Source organism: Microcaecilia unicolor, chromosome 2 (genome assembly GCF_901765095.1).
Source record: "Microcaecilia unicolor chromosome 2, aMicUni1.1, whole genome shotgun sequence".
Lineage (NCBI taxonomy): Eukaryota > Metazoa > Chordata > Amphibia > Gymnophiona > Siphonopidae > Microcaecilia > Microcaecilia unicolor.
The window spans coordinates 267,437,873-267,451,409 of NC_044032.1; the positions used below are offsets into that span (position 1 = coordinate 267,437,873).

The following is a 13,537-nucleotide window of genomic DNA, read 5'->3' on the forward strand; positions in this document are numbered from 1 at the left end:
ACTCCAGTCAGCCTGGTTTTCAGGATACCCACAATGAATATTCATGAGAGAGATTTGCATGCACTACCTCCATTGTGGGTATCCGGAAAACCTGACTGGTTGGGGTGCCTCCAGGATCAGGTTTGGTAACCACGGCCATATACTAGAAAATGAAATGTTTGTAATAAAAATAATTCATCTTTTTCGTACTATTATGTTCCTTCCCCCCTCCCCCCCCCCCCATAAAACTACCCTTCAATTCAGTTTTCTCCATAGGGCATGGAAGGCCTGTGTTTATTGAACCAGTGCAAAAGAGAAGAAAAGAAATCTAAATATCCCCCCTCCCTGCTTCTGTACTCCTCACCTCCCAGATTGCTTATTGATTAATCTACTGCTTCCCCTCTTCCATTGTGTTCAGGATCACACTTCAGTGCCCTGGGATGCAATGACTGCAGGTATGACTCCAGATCGACAAAAAAAAACGTTTTGACTTTTGTAAATCAGTCCAGTGTCTGAGCCTCCATAAGCAATAAAAGTATGAAAATTATTGCACCACAGCCAATGGTGGGGGAGCTTCATCTTGCAGCCAGGTCTGCAAAATACATTTTTTCCAGTCCCACAAACTTTACTAAAAAGTATTTTCACTCCTTTATCCCTTAAACATCCCATTTCCATATTTTCCAACAAAAATCCCACTGGAGAGACTAATGGAATAACCCAACAAATGTTCCATATAACGAGCTATCCCAAATTTTTGAACAGTTCCAAAAAGCATGTATCCAAAGTGTTCTCTGTAACTCCACTTTATTGCACAGTGGGGAAGTCACACGGTGAGCTCTGTAGGCCTGGTTCTGAGAAAAGTATGCCCTATATGGCATCCTAAATTGACATTCTCACAAATTGTCATGTGAATCAAAGCAGGAATAGCCTTAATTTGCAGTAAAGGTTTTGTGATTCTCCCTTCTACATCCAAGTCCTGATTTCATTTTTTAATAAGAGTAGCGATCCATAAACCCACAACGCCCACTGAAGGGCAGACACTGACCTACCCATCGGAGCCTCAGTCTCAATAAAGGTACGAAGAGTTTTACCATATCCCAGTCGATAGCTTCCTTTATCCAAAGTTTTAAAATAATGATATGCAAAGTAGCCCCCCCTGACTGTCCGCAGTTCTCTGCTGTATTTCATTAAAGGAGACTGGAGTTCTGTCATCCTTAAGAAGATGTTCAATTAGTGCAACCCCCCCCCCCCCCCCCCCCCCCCCCCGCCAATCCTGGGAAAAAGTCACCACTGATCTGAAAGTGCTCTGATTGCTGCACTTTGGGTTTTATGCTACAAACCAGCTAATGTTCTCCAGGTGTCTCACAGAGGCTTTAGCAAAACACAATGCATCAAATGTATCAGCAATTTATCAGTGGGACTATGCAGAAGAAAACTGAACTGTCAGGGGTAGAAATATTCCCTTTCCAATTATAAAAGGGTGAAATCCCTATTACCAAACAGCTAATCGCCTACATGTCTCAATAAACAGGCACAATTATATTTACGTAAATCTTTGAAGCCTAGGCCTCTAAACCTCTAACTACCCTGTATGTATTCTAGCTTTAATTTTGCCTTTTTCCCAATTTATTTTTTTTTTAAATTTTTGTTACATTTGTACCCTGCGCTTTCCCACTCAAAGCAGGCTCAATGCTGCTTACATATTATATACAGGTACTTATTTGTACCTGGGGCAATGGAGGGTTAAGTGACTTGCCCAGAGTTACAAGGAGCTGCCTGTGCCTGAAGTGGGAATTGAACTCAGTTCCTCAGTTCCCCAGGACCAAAGTCCACCACCCTAACCACTAGGCCACTCCTCCAATCCAGCAAAATCTAATTATTTCCCTGTTTATGATTATTAAACCCTTCCACAGTGATTGATTGGGAAGTTGCTGCAAAACGTACAGCCACTTGAGGAATAGAGTCATTCTAAATATATAGATCTGCCTACTTAGTGACAAGGGTAAAGATTTGATATACCACATTTCCATGGGTACAACTAAAGTGGTTTATATATACTACTAGTAAAAAAGGCCCGTTTCTGACACAAATGAAACGGGCGCTAGCAAGGTTTTCCTCGGAGTGTGTATGTTTGGGAGAGTGTATGTGAGAGTGACTGTGTGAGAGACAGAGTGAAAGTGTGAGTGTGTGTGTATGAGAGAGAGAGAGAGTGAGTCTGGGTGTGAGTGTGTTTGTGAGAGAGTGTGTGTGTGAGAATGAGAGTGTGTGCAAGTGTGTATGTGAGACACAGTGTGAGAGAAAGTGTGTGTGTGTGTGCGAGAGAGAGAGAGAGAGAGTGTGTGTGAGACACAGATTCTCTGTGAGAGTGAGTGTATGAGACCAAGCGAGTGTGTGAGTGACTGTGTGGCACATAGAGAGTGAATGTGATACAGTGTGAGACAGAGTGTGTGAGAGTGAGAGTCAGAAAGACATTGTATATGAGAGAGAGAGTGTGAGCCCTGCCCTCCCAATCCATGCCCATCTGTCCCCTGCCCCCTCCATTCATCATTTTCCAGCAATTCCCCTCTCTCCCTGAGCCCTGCCCTCCCAATCCATGCCCATCCATGCTCCTCTGTCACCTGCCCCCTCCATTTATCCCTATCCAGCAATTCCCCTCTCTCCCTGAGGCCTGCCCTGCAATCCATATCCATCCATGCCCAACTGTCCCCTCCATTCATCCCTATCCAGCAATTCCCCTCTCTCCTTGAGCCCTGCTCTCCCAATCCATGCCCATCCATGCTCCTCTGTCCCCTGCCCCCTCCATTCATCCCTTTCCAGCAATTCCCCTCTCTCCCTGAGCCCTGCCCTCCCAATCCATGCCCATCCATGCTCCTCTGTCATCTGCCCCCTCCATTCATCCCTATTCAGCAATTCCCCTCTCTCCCTGAGCCCTGCCCTGCAATCCATATCCATCCATGCCCATCTGTCCCCTCCATTCATCCCTATCCAGCAATTCCCCTCTCTCCTTGAGCCCTGCTCTCCCAATCCATGCCCATCCATGCTCCTCTGTCCCCTGCCCCCTCCATTCATCCCTTTCCAGCAATTCCCCGCTCTCCCTGAGCCCTGCCCTCCCAATCCATGCCCATCAATGCTCCTCTGTCCCCTGCCCCCTCCATTCATCCCTTTCCAGCAATTCCCCTCTCTCCCTGCCATCTCAATCCATGCCCATCCATGCTCCTCTGTCCCCTGCCCCCTCCATTCATCCTTTTCCAGCAATTCCCCTCTCTCCCTTCCATGACCCCCCCCTCGCATCCATGCTCCTCTCTGTCCCATGTCCCAGCCTGGCCCGCCCTCTTCTTCCCCCCCCCCCCTCTTCGCATCCATGCTGTCGTTTTTCCCCTGCCCTCCTGCTCCCAGTGTTCAACTTTGCTGCCCACCCTCTTCTATCCCCCCAACATCCCTTTTCTTTTGTTTTTTTTTTTTAATTTACCTCCGTGGTGGCGGTTCCGGCAGCGCAGCGTCAGGGAAGGAGGCGGCGTTCCCGACGTCTAGCCTTCCCTTCGCTGTGTTCCGCCTTCTTCTGACGTCATCATTGACGTCAGAAGAAGGCGGAACACAGCGAAGGGAAGGCTAGAGACGTCGGGAGCGCCGCCTCCTTCCCTGACGCTGCGCTGCCGGAACCGCCACCACGGAGGTAAATCTAATATACTAAAACGCACCGTGCGTGGGTGCGATCAGTTTGTTTGTTTTTTTTTCTGCCCTCGCGATCCGTTTTTTTTCCCCGCCCTCGACGTCATGACGTTTGACGCGAGGGTGGGGCAGAGACGGCTGGGTGGCTTCACACCACGAATCCACGAACCCTTCAGAAAGTGTTTGAGAATGTTGTCTTCAGAACGTTCACGGTGCGTTTTATTATATTAGATATGCAGGTACTTTTTCTGTCCCTTGTGGGCTCACAATCTAAGTTTGTACCTTAAGTGACTTGCCCAGGGTCACAAGAAACTGCAGTGGGAATTGAACCCAGTTTCTCAACCCTCTGCACTTATAAAAATGCTAAGTAGTAGTAGTAGTAGTAGTAACCATAAGGCTACTCATCCACTCCATTTCGCTAACTGTGTAGAAAAAAAAATACATTTTTCAATGTGCTTCTTGTAGAGCTGGCAAAGATTACTGGGCAACTTAATTCCTAAATACCTAAATGACTCCTGTGTACATTTCAGAGGGAAGGGGCCTCTCCAACCTAGCTGAAGAGCCTCCTGAGTGGCAAGGGCCTCCTGATTTAAATAAATTCAATTTAAATTCCCCAAAGTCCCCATAGTCTCGAAAACTATCCATCAGGACTGGAAGAAAGCTATACGGCTCCATAATATGGACAAGTAAGTTGCCTGCAAATGCTGCACTTTTAAACGTTTTGTCACGTGATCGCCCTCTAGCGTACAAGCGATCCTTTCAGGCTTATTTTCGAAAGTGATCGTCGGCCATCTTCCGACATAAATCTGGAGAGGGCCGGCGATCTCACAAAAGCGGCGAAATCAGTATAATCGAAAGTGGCGTTTTTGACACCATCACTGCTCAGTGTGCTGCTGCGGCTAGGAAAGCGAATAGAATGTTGGGTGTTATTAGGAAGGGTATGGAGTCCAGGTGTGCGGATGTTATAATGCCGTTGTATCGCTCCATGGTGCGACCGCACCTGGAGTATTGTGTTCAGTACTGGTCTCCGTATCTCAAAAAAGATATAGTAGAATTGGAAAAGGTACAGCGAAGGGCGACGAAAATGATAGTGGGGATGGGACGACTTTCCTACGAAGAGAGGCTGAGAAGGCTAGGGCTTTTCAGCTTGGAGAAGAGACGGCTGAGGGGAGATATGATAGAAGTGTATAAAATAATGAGTGGAATGGATCGGGTGGATGTGAAGCGACTGTTCACGCTATCCAAAAATACTAGGACTAGAGGGCATGAGTTGAAGCTACAGTGTGGTAAATTTAAAACGAATCGGAGAAATTTTTCTTCACCCAACGTGTAATTAGACTCTGGAATTCGTTGCCGGAGAACGTGGTACGGGCGGTTAGCTTGACGGAGTTTAAAAGGGGTTAGATAGATTCCTAAAGGACAAGTCCATAGACCGCTATTAAATGGACTTGGAAAAATTCCGCATTTTTAGGTATAACTTGTCTGGAATGTTTTTACGTTTGGGGAGCGTGCCAGGTGCCCTTGACCTGGATTGGCCACTGTCGGTGACAGGATGCTGGGCTAGATGGACCTTTGGTCTTTCCCAGTATGGCACTACTTATGTACTTATGTACTTATGTACTGCTTTCCCGTCGCCGCACCGGTGAAAGTTCAAGGGGGCGTGTTGGCGGCGAAGCGAAGGCGGGACATGGGTGGGCATGGGCGTGGCTACCAGATGGCCGGCTTTTGTGGATAATGGAAAACAAAAAAGCGGCGTTCATCAGTATTTCGCCGGGTTTACTTGGTCCTTTAATTTTCACGACCAAGCCTCAAAAAGGGGCCCAATTGACCAGATGACCACCGGAGGGAATGGGGGATGACCTTCCCATTCTCCCCCAGTGGTCACCAACCCCCTCCCACACTAAAAAAATTAAAATAAAACACTTTTTTGCCAGCCTGTATGCCAGCCTCAAATGTCATACCCAACTCCCTGACAGCAGTATGCAAGTCCCTGGAGCAGTTTTTAATGGGTGCAGTGCACTTCAGGCAGGCAGACCAAGGTCCATCCCTTCACTACCTGTTACACATGTGGTGCTAAGTGTTGAGCCCTCCAACCCCCCCCCCCCAAAAACCCACTGTACCCACATGTAGGTGCCCCCCTTCACCCATAAGGGCTATGGTAATGGTGTACAGTTGTGGGGAGTGGGTTTGGGGGGGATTTGGGGGGCTCAGCACCCAAGGTAAGGGAGCTATGCACCTGGGATCTATTTGTGTATTTTTTAAACATTTTTAGAAGTGCCCCCTAGGGTGCCCGGTTGGTGTCCTGGCATGTCAGGGGGAGCAGTGCACTACAAATGCTGGCTCCTCCCATGACCAAATGCCTTGGACTTCGCCAGGTTTGAGATGGACAGCATTTTTTCCTATTATCGCTGAAAAACAAAACCGGCCATCTCAAACCCGGCATTTGGCCAAAACCGTATTATCGAAAAAAAAGATGGCCGGCCATCTTTTTCAAAAATACAGTTCCGGCCAGCTGTTGTGCCGCCGCCAAAATAGATCGCTGGTGACCTATTTTGCCGGTGACGTTCGATTATGCCCCTCTTTGTGTCGTCACTAAGAGTAGGTGGCCAGCGGCCAACAAGCCCTGGGATCTTCAACTGAACCAACCACTGTTCCCCTTGGGTTGAGCCCTTAGGTGCTGGTGGCCAGCAGGACTAGGAGGGTAAGTCAGAGACGCCAAAAAGAGCTAAGGCTGGGTCTGGCAGGGCAAAACATGGAGTGACTCCAGACCATGGGTTGTCCTGGTATAATACAGGGGTCCCAGGCAGAGGTCAGGTCAGGAAGCAATCCAGGCAAGATCAGAACCCAGGCAGAGGTCAGGTCAGGCAACAATCCAGGCAGGGTTGGGTAAGCACACAGTCAAAGCAACTGCAAACAGGACCTGTAGATGAGGCTCTGTTTGCAGTGTGCAGGCTGCTTAAATAGAGTGGGAGGTGTCTGACGTCAGGGTATTGCCCTGGCGCTCCTGGCATCTGGGGTCATGGCCAGAAGCGCGCACACCTCATGGAAAAGGAACACACCACGAGGAGGAAGCTGCTTGAGGTGGGAAGAAGACACACCGTGAGGAGGAATCTGCCTGCGGCGAGATGCGCCGCCACGGTAAGGCGGCATGACACACTTGATCCCAATAGGAACCCCTTTGATTTCAGTATTAGTCAAAACCTCTTTTATAAAAGGATCCAAAGTTAGTATAAATAAAAGAGAAGATAGGGGGCAGATCTGATAAGTTCCCCTTTGGATGAAAACATCATCCATTAACCCATACCACTGCTTTGGGGTCTTGATAAAAAGATGTAATCACCTCACAGAAAACACTTTGTATTTTATAATGATTGAAAACATCATATAAAAAAAATCTCAATTTACCCTATCAAAAGCCTTCTCCACATCATAGCTGATAAGCAGGGAAGACATGTCCCTGATTTTCATGTCCCTCAAAGATGCCAAAATCTTGCAAAGGTACTTAACTGCCTATTGCTGGCGGACAAAGCCCACTTGCAGTTTCGCTATAAGAGATGGGAGTATCTGGGCTAAACAATTAGCCACAATGTTTTGCCATGTGTTTAGCTTTACAATTTAACCAAGATATTGGGCGATAGGATTCCGGAATTACTAGATCTTTGCCTGGCTTGGGTAGCACTATAATTTGAGCAGTGTTTAAGGAGTCCGCCACTGCTGAAGAGGCTTTTATAGCATTAAACATTGCCACTAGGGGTCTTACAATGTCTTCTCACAAGATCTTATAAAACTCTCCTCACAACCTGGCCCCGGGGCTTTACCCAAAGCACAGTCTTTGTTAACTTAGTCTACTTCATCTACAGTGATAGGTGTATTCAAAAACTCTCTATCTGCATGATATGTGGGCCAGATCCACACTAGACAAAGAGCTTAGTTTAGAACACAGTGAGCAAAAACTCATATCACACTAACAGTTATTATAAATGCTCTTTATTCTGTATAACACATCTCAAAATATTTCCTCATATATCAAATACCAAATATCCCACATACATGCACATTCACACTCATTCACATACCACCACACCTTGTAACAGCTAGCTAATACATCAAATCGCTAACTACCCCCAAGAACCTGTTGATAATTCTTATAACAAACATGTGGATGAAGGGAACTGGGGGCTGAAAAGGGACAGGGGCTGAAACTGTGGGGACTGGGGGCTGAAAAGGGGACAGGGAGAAGTGGATGGGGGCTAAAGCTCCGGACTGGTGGGAGAAAAGGGGCTGGGGCTGAAACTAGGGACTGGTGGGATAGTGGGGCTGAAACTGAGGGCTGAAAAGGAGGGGCAGGTGGGAGATGTGGGCTGTGGCTGGAACTAGGGGCAGATGGGATATGGGGCTGGAACTGAGGGCTGAAAAGAAGGGGCAGTAAGAGGGAGGGCAGACCCTGGATGGATGGGAGAGGGAGGGCAAATAGTGGATTGAAGGGGCAGAGAGAAAGGGCAGACAGTGGATGGAAGGGACGGCAGAGAGGGCAGACACTGGATGGCAGAGAGAGAGCGAAGACAGATGCTGGATGGAAGGAAGATGGTGAAAAGAAGATGAGGAAAGCAGAAACCAGAGACAACAAACTGTAAATAAAATATATATTTGTATTTTTTTGCTTTAGGATAAAGTAGTATTGTAGATGTCAGGCATTTACCTGTTTTATGAATACAGCTTAATCAGGCATTGCATTTCTTACAAAGCAAAGTTTGAAGGATATATGCCATTGACATGTTTGCCTTATAGCAGTCATATTTGGTCAAGTTTAAGTATGGGATAAAATCACTATATTTAAAAATGTCCTTGTTCCATGAACCAGGTATGTGGTTTGTTTTAATGCAGGAGAGCTGTTGCACAGACTGTTTACTTAGAAATCCATCATTAAGTGCACTCTAAGGCATTATTAGAGTATCCCAAGAAGCATTACTCACACCTAGTGCCCACCCATATTAGCTCTGGGCCCACCCAAAATGTCAGGTCTGGCTACGCCACTGGTCTGGGCACTGCCTAGTAACACCAGCTGGTTGGTACTACACTAGTGGCTAGTGTGAGACAACATACCTTTACTTAGATTACCTGTATGCAGTCTGCCAAATGTGTGTGGGTCTGCAGGATTGAGGGGGTATATGGGGCTGAGCTCCTGTTGCAAGCTGGTTGGGACAGACATGGTAATGCTTAAGGTGGCAGAAAACAGGAGTGGGAAATGGATCTGGGCACTTCAAACACAGACCGAGGAACACCCAATATGAGATAAAAACTTTTATTGATGACTCTTAATAATGACTTGACATGGCACCGTGTTTCAGCACAAATGTGCCTGCCTCAGGAGTCCGCTCCTATAGCATTTCAGTCCTTAAAGACAGACTCTTTTGTGACTGTTATTTTTATAGAACAATACGTTTAAGAGATTCCTGAGGCAGGCACGTTAGTGCTGAAACACAGTGCTGTGTCATCATTAAGAGTCATCAGTAAAAGTTTTAACCTCATATTGGGTGTTCCTTGGTCTGTTTTTGAAGTACCTGGATCTGTTTTCCACTCCTGTTTTCCTGCTGCATGCTTCCCCATGGGATTCTGGTGTTCTTTCCACATCTGTGGTTTGTCTGCAATGTTTATGGGGGGCCAAATGTGGCCAACATCAGTAGCTGCTGCCCCCTTCCTGGGGTGGCAATGCTAAAGTCTACCTATCCTCTTTGTCAAGGGACACCTGTGATGGGAACTTGGTTCCAGGCTCAAGCATGGAGCTGGATTGGGGACTCAGCATGCTGGTTTCCACAAATGCTTATGTCACATACCATTCTGCCCCACTAACCCCAACTGTCCCACAGACCAGATATCTGTTGGCAGCATTTGGTATAGGTTTATGCAGAGACTGAATCTTCAGGGAACAGATGGCTACAGAATGCAATGGTGATGTAGATGGGCAGTCAGACCTATACTGCGACCAACAATGCTGTTTCTCTGAAATGACCAGGTTACTATAGCTACATGTAGGGAGAATGGCATTGGCCAGTTCAGCTGGCCACCTTCCCCCAACTCCTTGGAGGGACACTGGCTGGGCTCTGACTGGAGGGCATCTGTGAGTGGGGTATTTCCTGAGACAAGACCTTGGGACAGATATTCCCCTGCCAGGTCCTAGGGGCACCCCTTTCCCTTAGGTGGTGAGGAGATGGCCAAGGAATCTATCTGAGAGACATGTTTAGGCAATGTTGCCAATGTCTGCACGTCCTCTTTCTACATGTTTTTGGTGTATTTTCGAATATTGGAACACGTTTATTTTTTCCATTATGGACTGACATTTTAAAATGTTTTCAGGTAAACATTTTTTTTCGCCATTTGAACGTCATACCGAGAATACCCCTCCACATATTCTTAACTGTATCAAGGCAAATGACTTGGAAGGAGTACATATCAAGGCAGGTCTACTGAGATGACCTAAGATTCATAACAGGGGCATAAGGAATCAATAACCATGAAAGATACATTGGGGAGTCAGATTAATTAACTTTAGGTACCAGCAGAAGTTTGAAAGTAATTCTATGTGATATGGGCAACCAGTGTTCCTCATCACAGAGCAGGAGAGTCACATGGCCAAATTTCATGTCTTCTGTCACCAATCTGATAGCCGTATTCTGTACTAATTGTAACCTCCTGACATTGGTGGTTCTTGACTCATGCAACAAGGCATTGAAGTAATCAAGATGATTAACTATGAGGGCATGAGTAAGGATCCAAAGAGCATTTTGAATAAATAGATTTCTGACAGAATAAATCATTTTAAGCTTAAAGAAACAACATTAATTGATGCTAGATACGTGTGATTCAAGATTTAAGTTCTGGTCTATTAATACTCCAAGCACTTTCACCTTCTCCCTCTTACTCCTTGTAAACTGGGTAGGAAGGGGAACAATAGGAGGGCAAGGGATAGATTAAGGAAGAGCGGTTCTTTGTTTTGATCTATCCACTCCAGCTTCACCCCTTCCCATTCTGATCTCTGCATGCTGCCAGGGAGGGAAGGGACTGGAAAAACAAGCAAAGACTCTTCTCTTCTGCCTGAGAGTCAGGCACTGGTCAATAGAGTTACTGGAATAAAGCCACATGCCAATACCTAGAGAAGTACCTGGTCCCATTCCCAAAACTGTACTGCTCTACATGACTAGTCTGCATAATGGGAGAACTGTCCCTGGGAGGGCATTTGTGTTACTGTTACTAAGGTGACATCGGAGTTCGAATATTCTTTGTTTGCATGGTGAGTAGCAAGGAGAAACCTCCCAGCTCTGCTCTGAATCTGTTGCTGGGGGAGTTAGTGGAGTACCTGACTGCAGAACTGAGGTACAGGGGACCCGATATTCAAATTAGTTTAACCAGGCAGGAGTTGCTGAGTTGGCCATTTGCTAATATTCAGCAGCACTAAGCAGGTAGTACCACTGAATACTGCCTATCCACCATGACATTATAAAGTTAGTGCCGGGGTGATCCAGGGGCAGAGCTTGGGCGGAGCTGGCACTTAATCAGTTAGCTATGATATTCAGTCTGTTAACTGGTTAGGTAAGCACATAAAGTAGGGCAGCATAAAGGCTATCCTAATGTTATCCATCAAGCTAATCAGGCACTTGTCTGAATATCGGCCAGTGCCAGTTAACTTCCGGGTGACCACACTTACCTGGATCTTCAAAGCCGAGGCCCAGACATGGCCCAACATTGAATATCTGGGCTTAATTCAACCCATGGCTGTCAGCAGCTTAAAAACTGCTGACTGCTGCAAGGCCCAAGTTTTCTGTTGGGCTTCTGTCTCATTCTTGACAGGTTTTTTTTTAGTCAATAATGAGCCCCATTTTTCACGTTCTTTTCTCATCTTTTGTAGACCAAAAAGGCCATGCAAGTCATTCTCAGTGACCTGCACAAGCATGATCATTTCAACCTCATCACATTCTCAGATACAGTTAATGTGTGGAAAGCAGGGCGGTCCATTCCAGCCACTCCCCAGAACGTCAAGAGTGCTAAAGATTATGTGAACCGAATAGAAGCAGAGGGATGTGAGTATTCATCCGGAGCTTTACTAATCTTTCACAATCCAATGTAGCCAGTGCTCCCCCCACCATTCCCAATGGCTTCCCCACACCACAACCAGCACACTTCCACAATTTCCTAGTTTTCTTCTCTTATAGCCAGCTCTCCTCCACCATTTCCTATAGCTTCATCCATAGCCAATGCTCGTTCACTATTCCCTGCAGCACCCCCATAGCCAGCTCTCCTCCACAGTTCTGTACAGCTATCTCCACTATTCTTTGTTTCACTTGGTGAGATGCATTTAATTACCAATTGCTCCTGCTTTGTTTTTCATCCTCAGGGACAGATATCAATGCTGCATTGTTGGCTGCAGCTGCCATGTTTAACCAGAGTTCCGCTATGCAGGCTGGGAGTGATCGCAGTGGCCCAAGGGTCCCACTTCTTATTTTTCTAACAGATGGGGAGCCCACCTCTGGTGTGACCTCAGCCAGCCGTATCCTGTCCAATGCTCGCCTGGCCCTGAGGGGACTGGTTTCACTTTTTGGCCTGGCTTTTGGGGATGATGCTGACTACAGTCTAATGCAGCGACTAGCACTAGAAAACCGAGGTGCAGCCCGGCGCATCTATGAGGATGCAGATGCTACCCTGCAATTGAAGGGCTTCTATGATGAGATTGCCAGCCCATTGCTCTTTGATGTGCAGCTAATATACCTGGGCAGCAGTTTACCTCAGGCCACTCAGACCCTCTTCCCCAACTATTTTGCAGGCTCAGAGCTAGTGATGGCAGGCAGGGTGCAGCCAGGTGCTAGTGAGCTGGGAGTACGTCTCACAGCCCAAAGCCAACGGGAGCCAATCAAGTTGCAGAATGATATCCCTGTGACTGGGAATTCCACTCAGCTTCCATTTGGATGCTCTGAGAATGCTGGTCACATTCCAAAGTTTGTGCAGAGACTCTGGGCTTACTTCACCATCCAGGATCTGCTGCAGGCACGAATGAAGACCAATGACTCTGTGACACGCCGACTGCTCACTGAAAAGGCCACCAACCTCTCACTTAAATACAACTTTGTTACGCCAGTCACATCGCTGGTTGTGGTACAGCCTCAGAGGGAGAGGGAAGTGCAGGCACTGAAGACACCAACCCCAGTGAGGGTGCAGAATGCCACGAGAACCACGAGTGTATCCTCCACCGCAGCCTTGAGGATCACTGCCACAGCAGCATCAGCCACATCTACTCCAAGATTGACCAAAGCAGCCAGACTCTCCTCCACAGTGGCCACAAATAGCATATGGATGAGACCTGGTGGACCCAAACCAACCACAGGTTCAGTCATGCCTTGGATTCAAGGGAATACTGCAGGAACCACAGACAAAAAGTTCACTAAAACCACTTCAGTTCCTGTTAGGGCCACCCCTCTAGTGAATGTGCCATCAGTGCCTCAGGCTCCTTTGCTTGTCACAACCACCCGGACAGCACACACTCTCTCACCAGTGGCAGTGGATCCTGCCAATCCACCAAAGGTACAGAAAGCAGCAGTCCCTATGCTGAGCACTGTCTCAGCAGCAATTCTGCAGATAAAGCTGCCATCTGAGGCATCTCAACAGCCTATACCAGCACGTACTGCACTTTTGCCTGGCTTTGCCATCACCCGACGGGGTCCAGAGACAGAACCAAATGGCAATCCCACTACCATATACCCGAGTTTCACATCCCTCAGGCTCCTCCCTGTCCCCCAGGAATCAGAGTTACTGGGCTCCCCAGAGACAGATATGGTGCTTATGGAGTCACTGAACCCACTGCCTGAGTACAACTTCCTGGCAACAAACATAGAAGGTAAGA

General features: G+C 47.2%; 1 protein-coding gene across 1 annotated transcript in view; it reads left to right on the forward strand.

Annotated features, from left to right (window-relative positions):
- The window catches only part of ITIH6 (inter-alpha-trypsin inhibitor heavy chain family member 6), a 76,006-nt gene that overhangs the window by 44,919 nt on the left and 17,550 nt on the right, over positions 1-13,537 (forward strand). The window contains exons 8-9 of the mRNA XM_030194149.1: positions 11,552-11,723; positions 12,038-13,531. Of these exons, the coding sequence (XP_030050009.1) occupies positions 11,552-11,723; positions 12,038-13,531 (1,666 nt within the window). The remainder of the gene's footprint in view (positions 1-11,551; positions 11,724-12,037; positions 13,532-13,537) is intronic.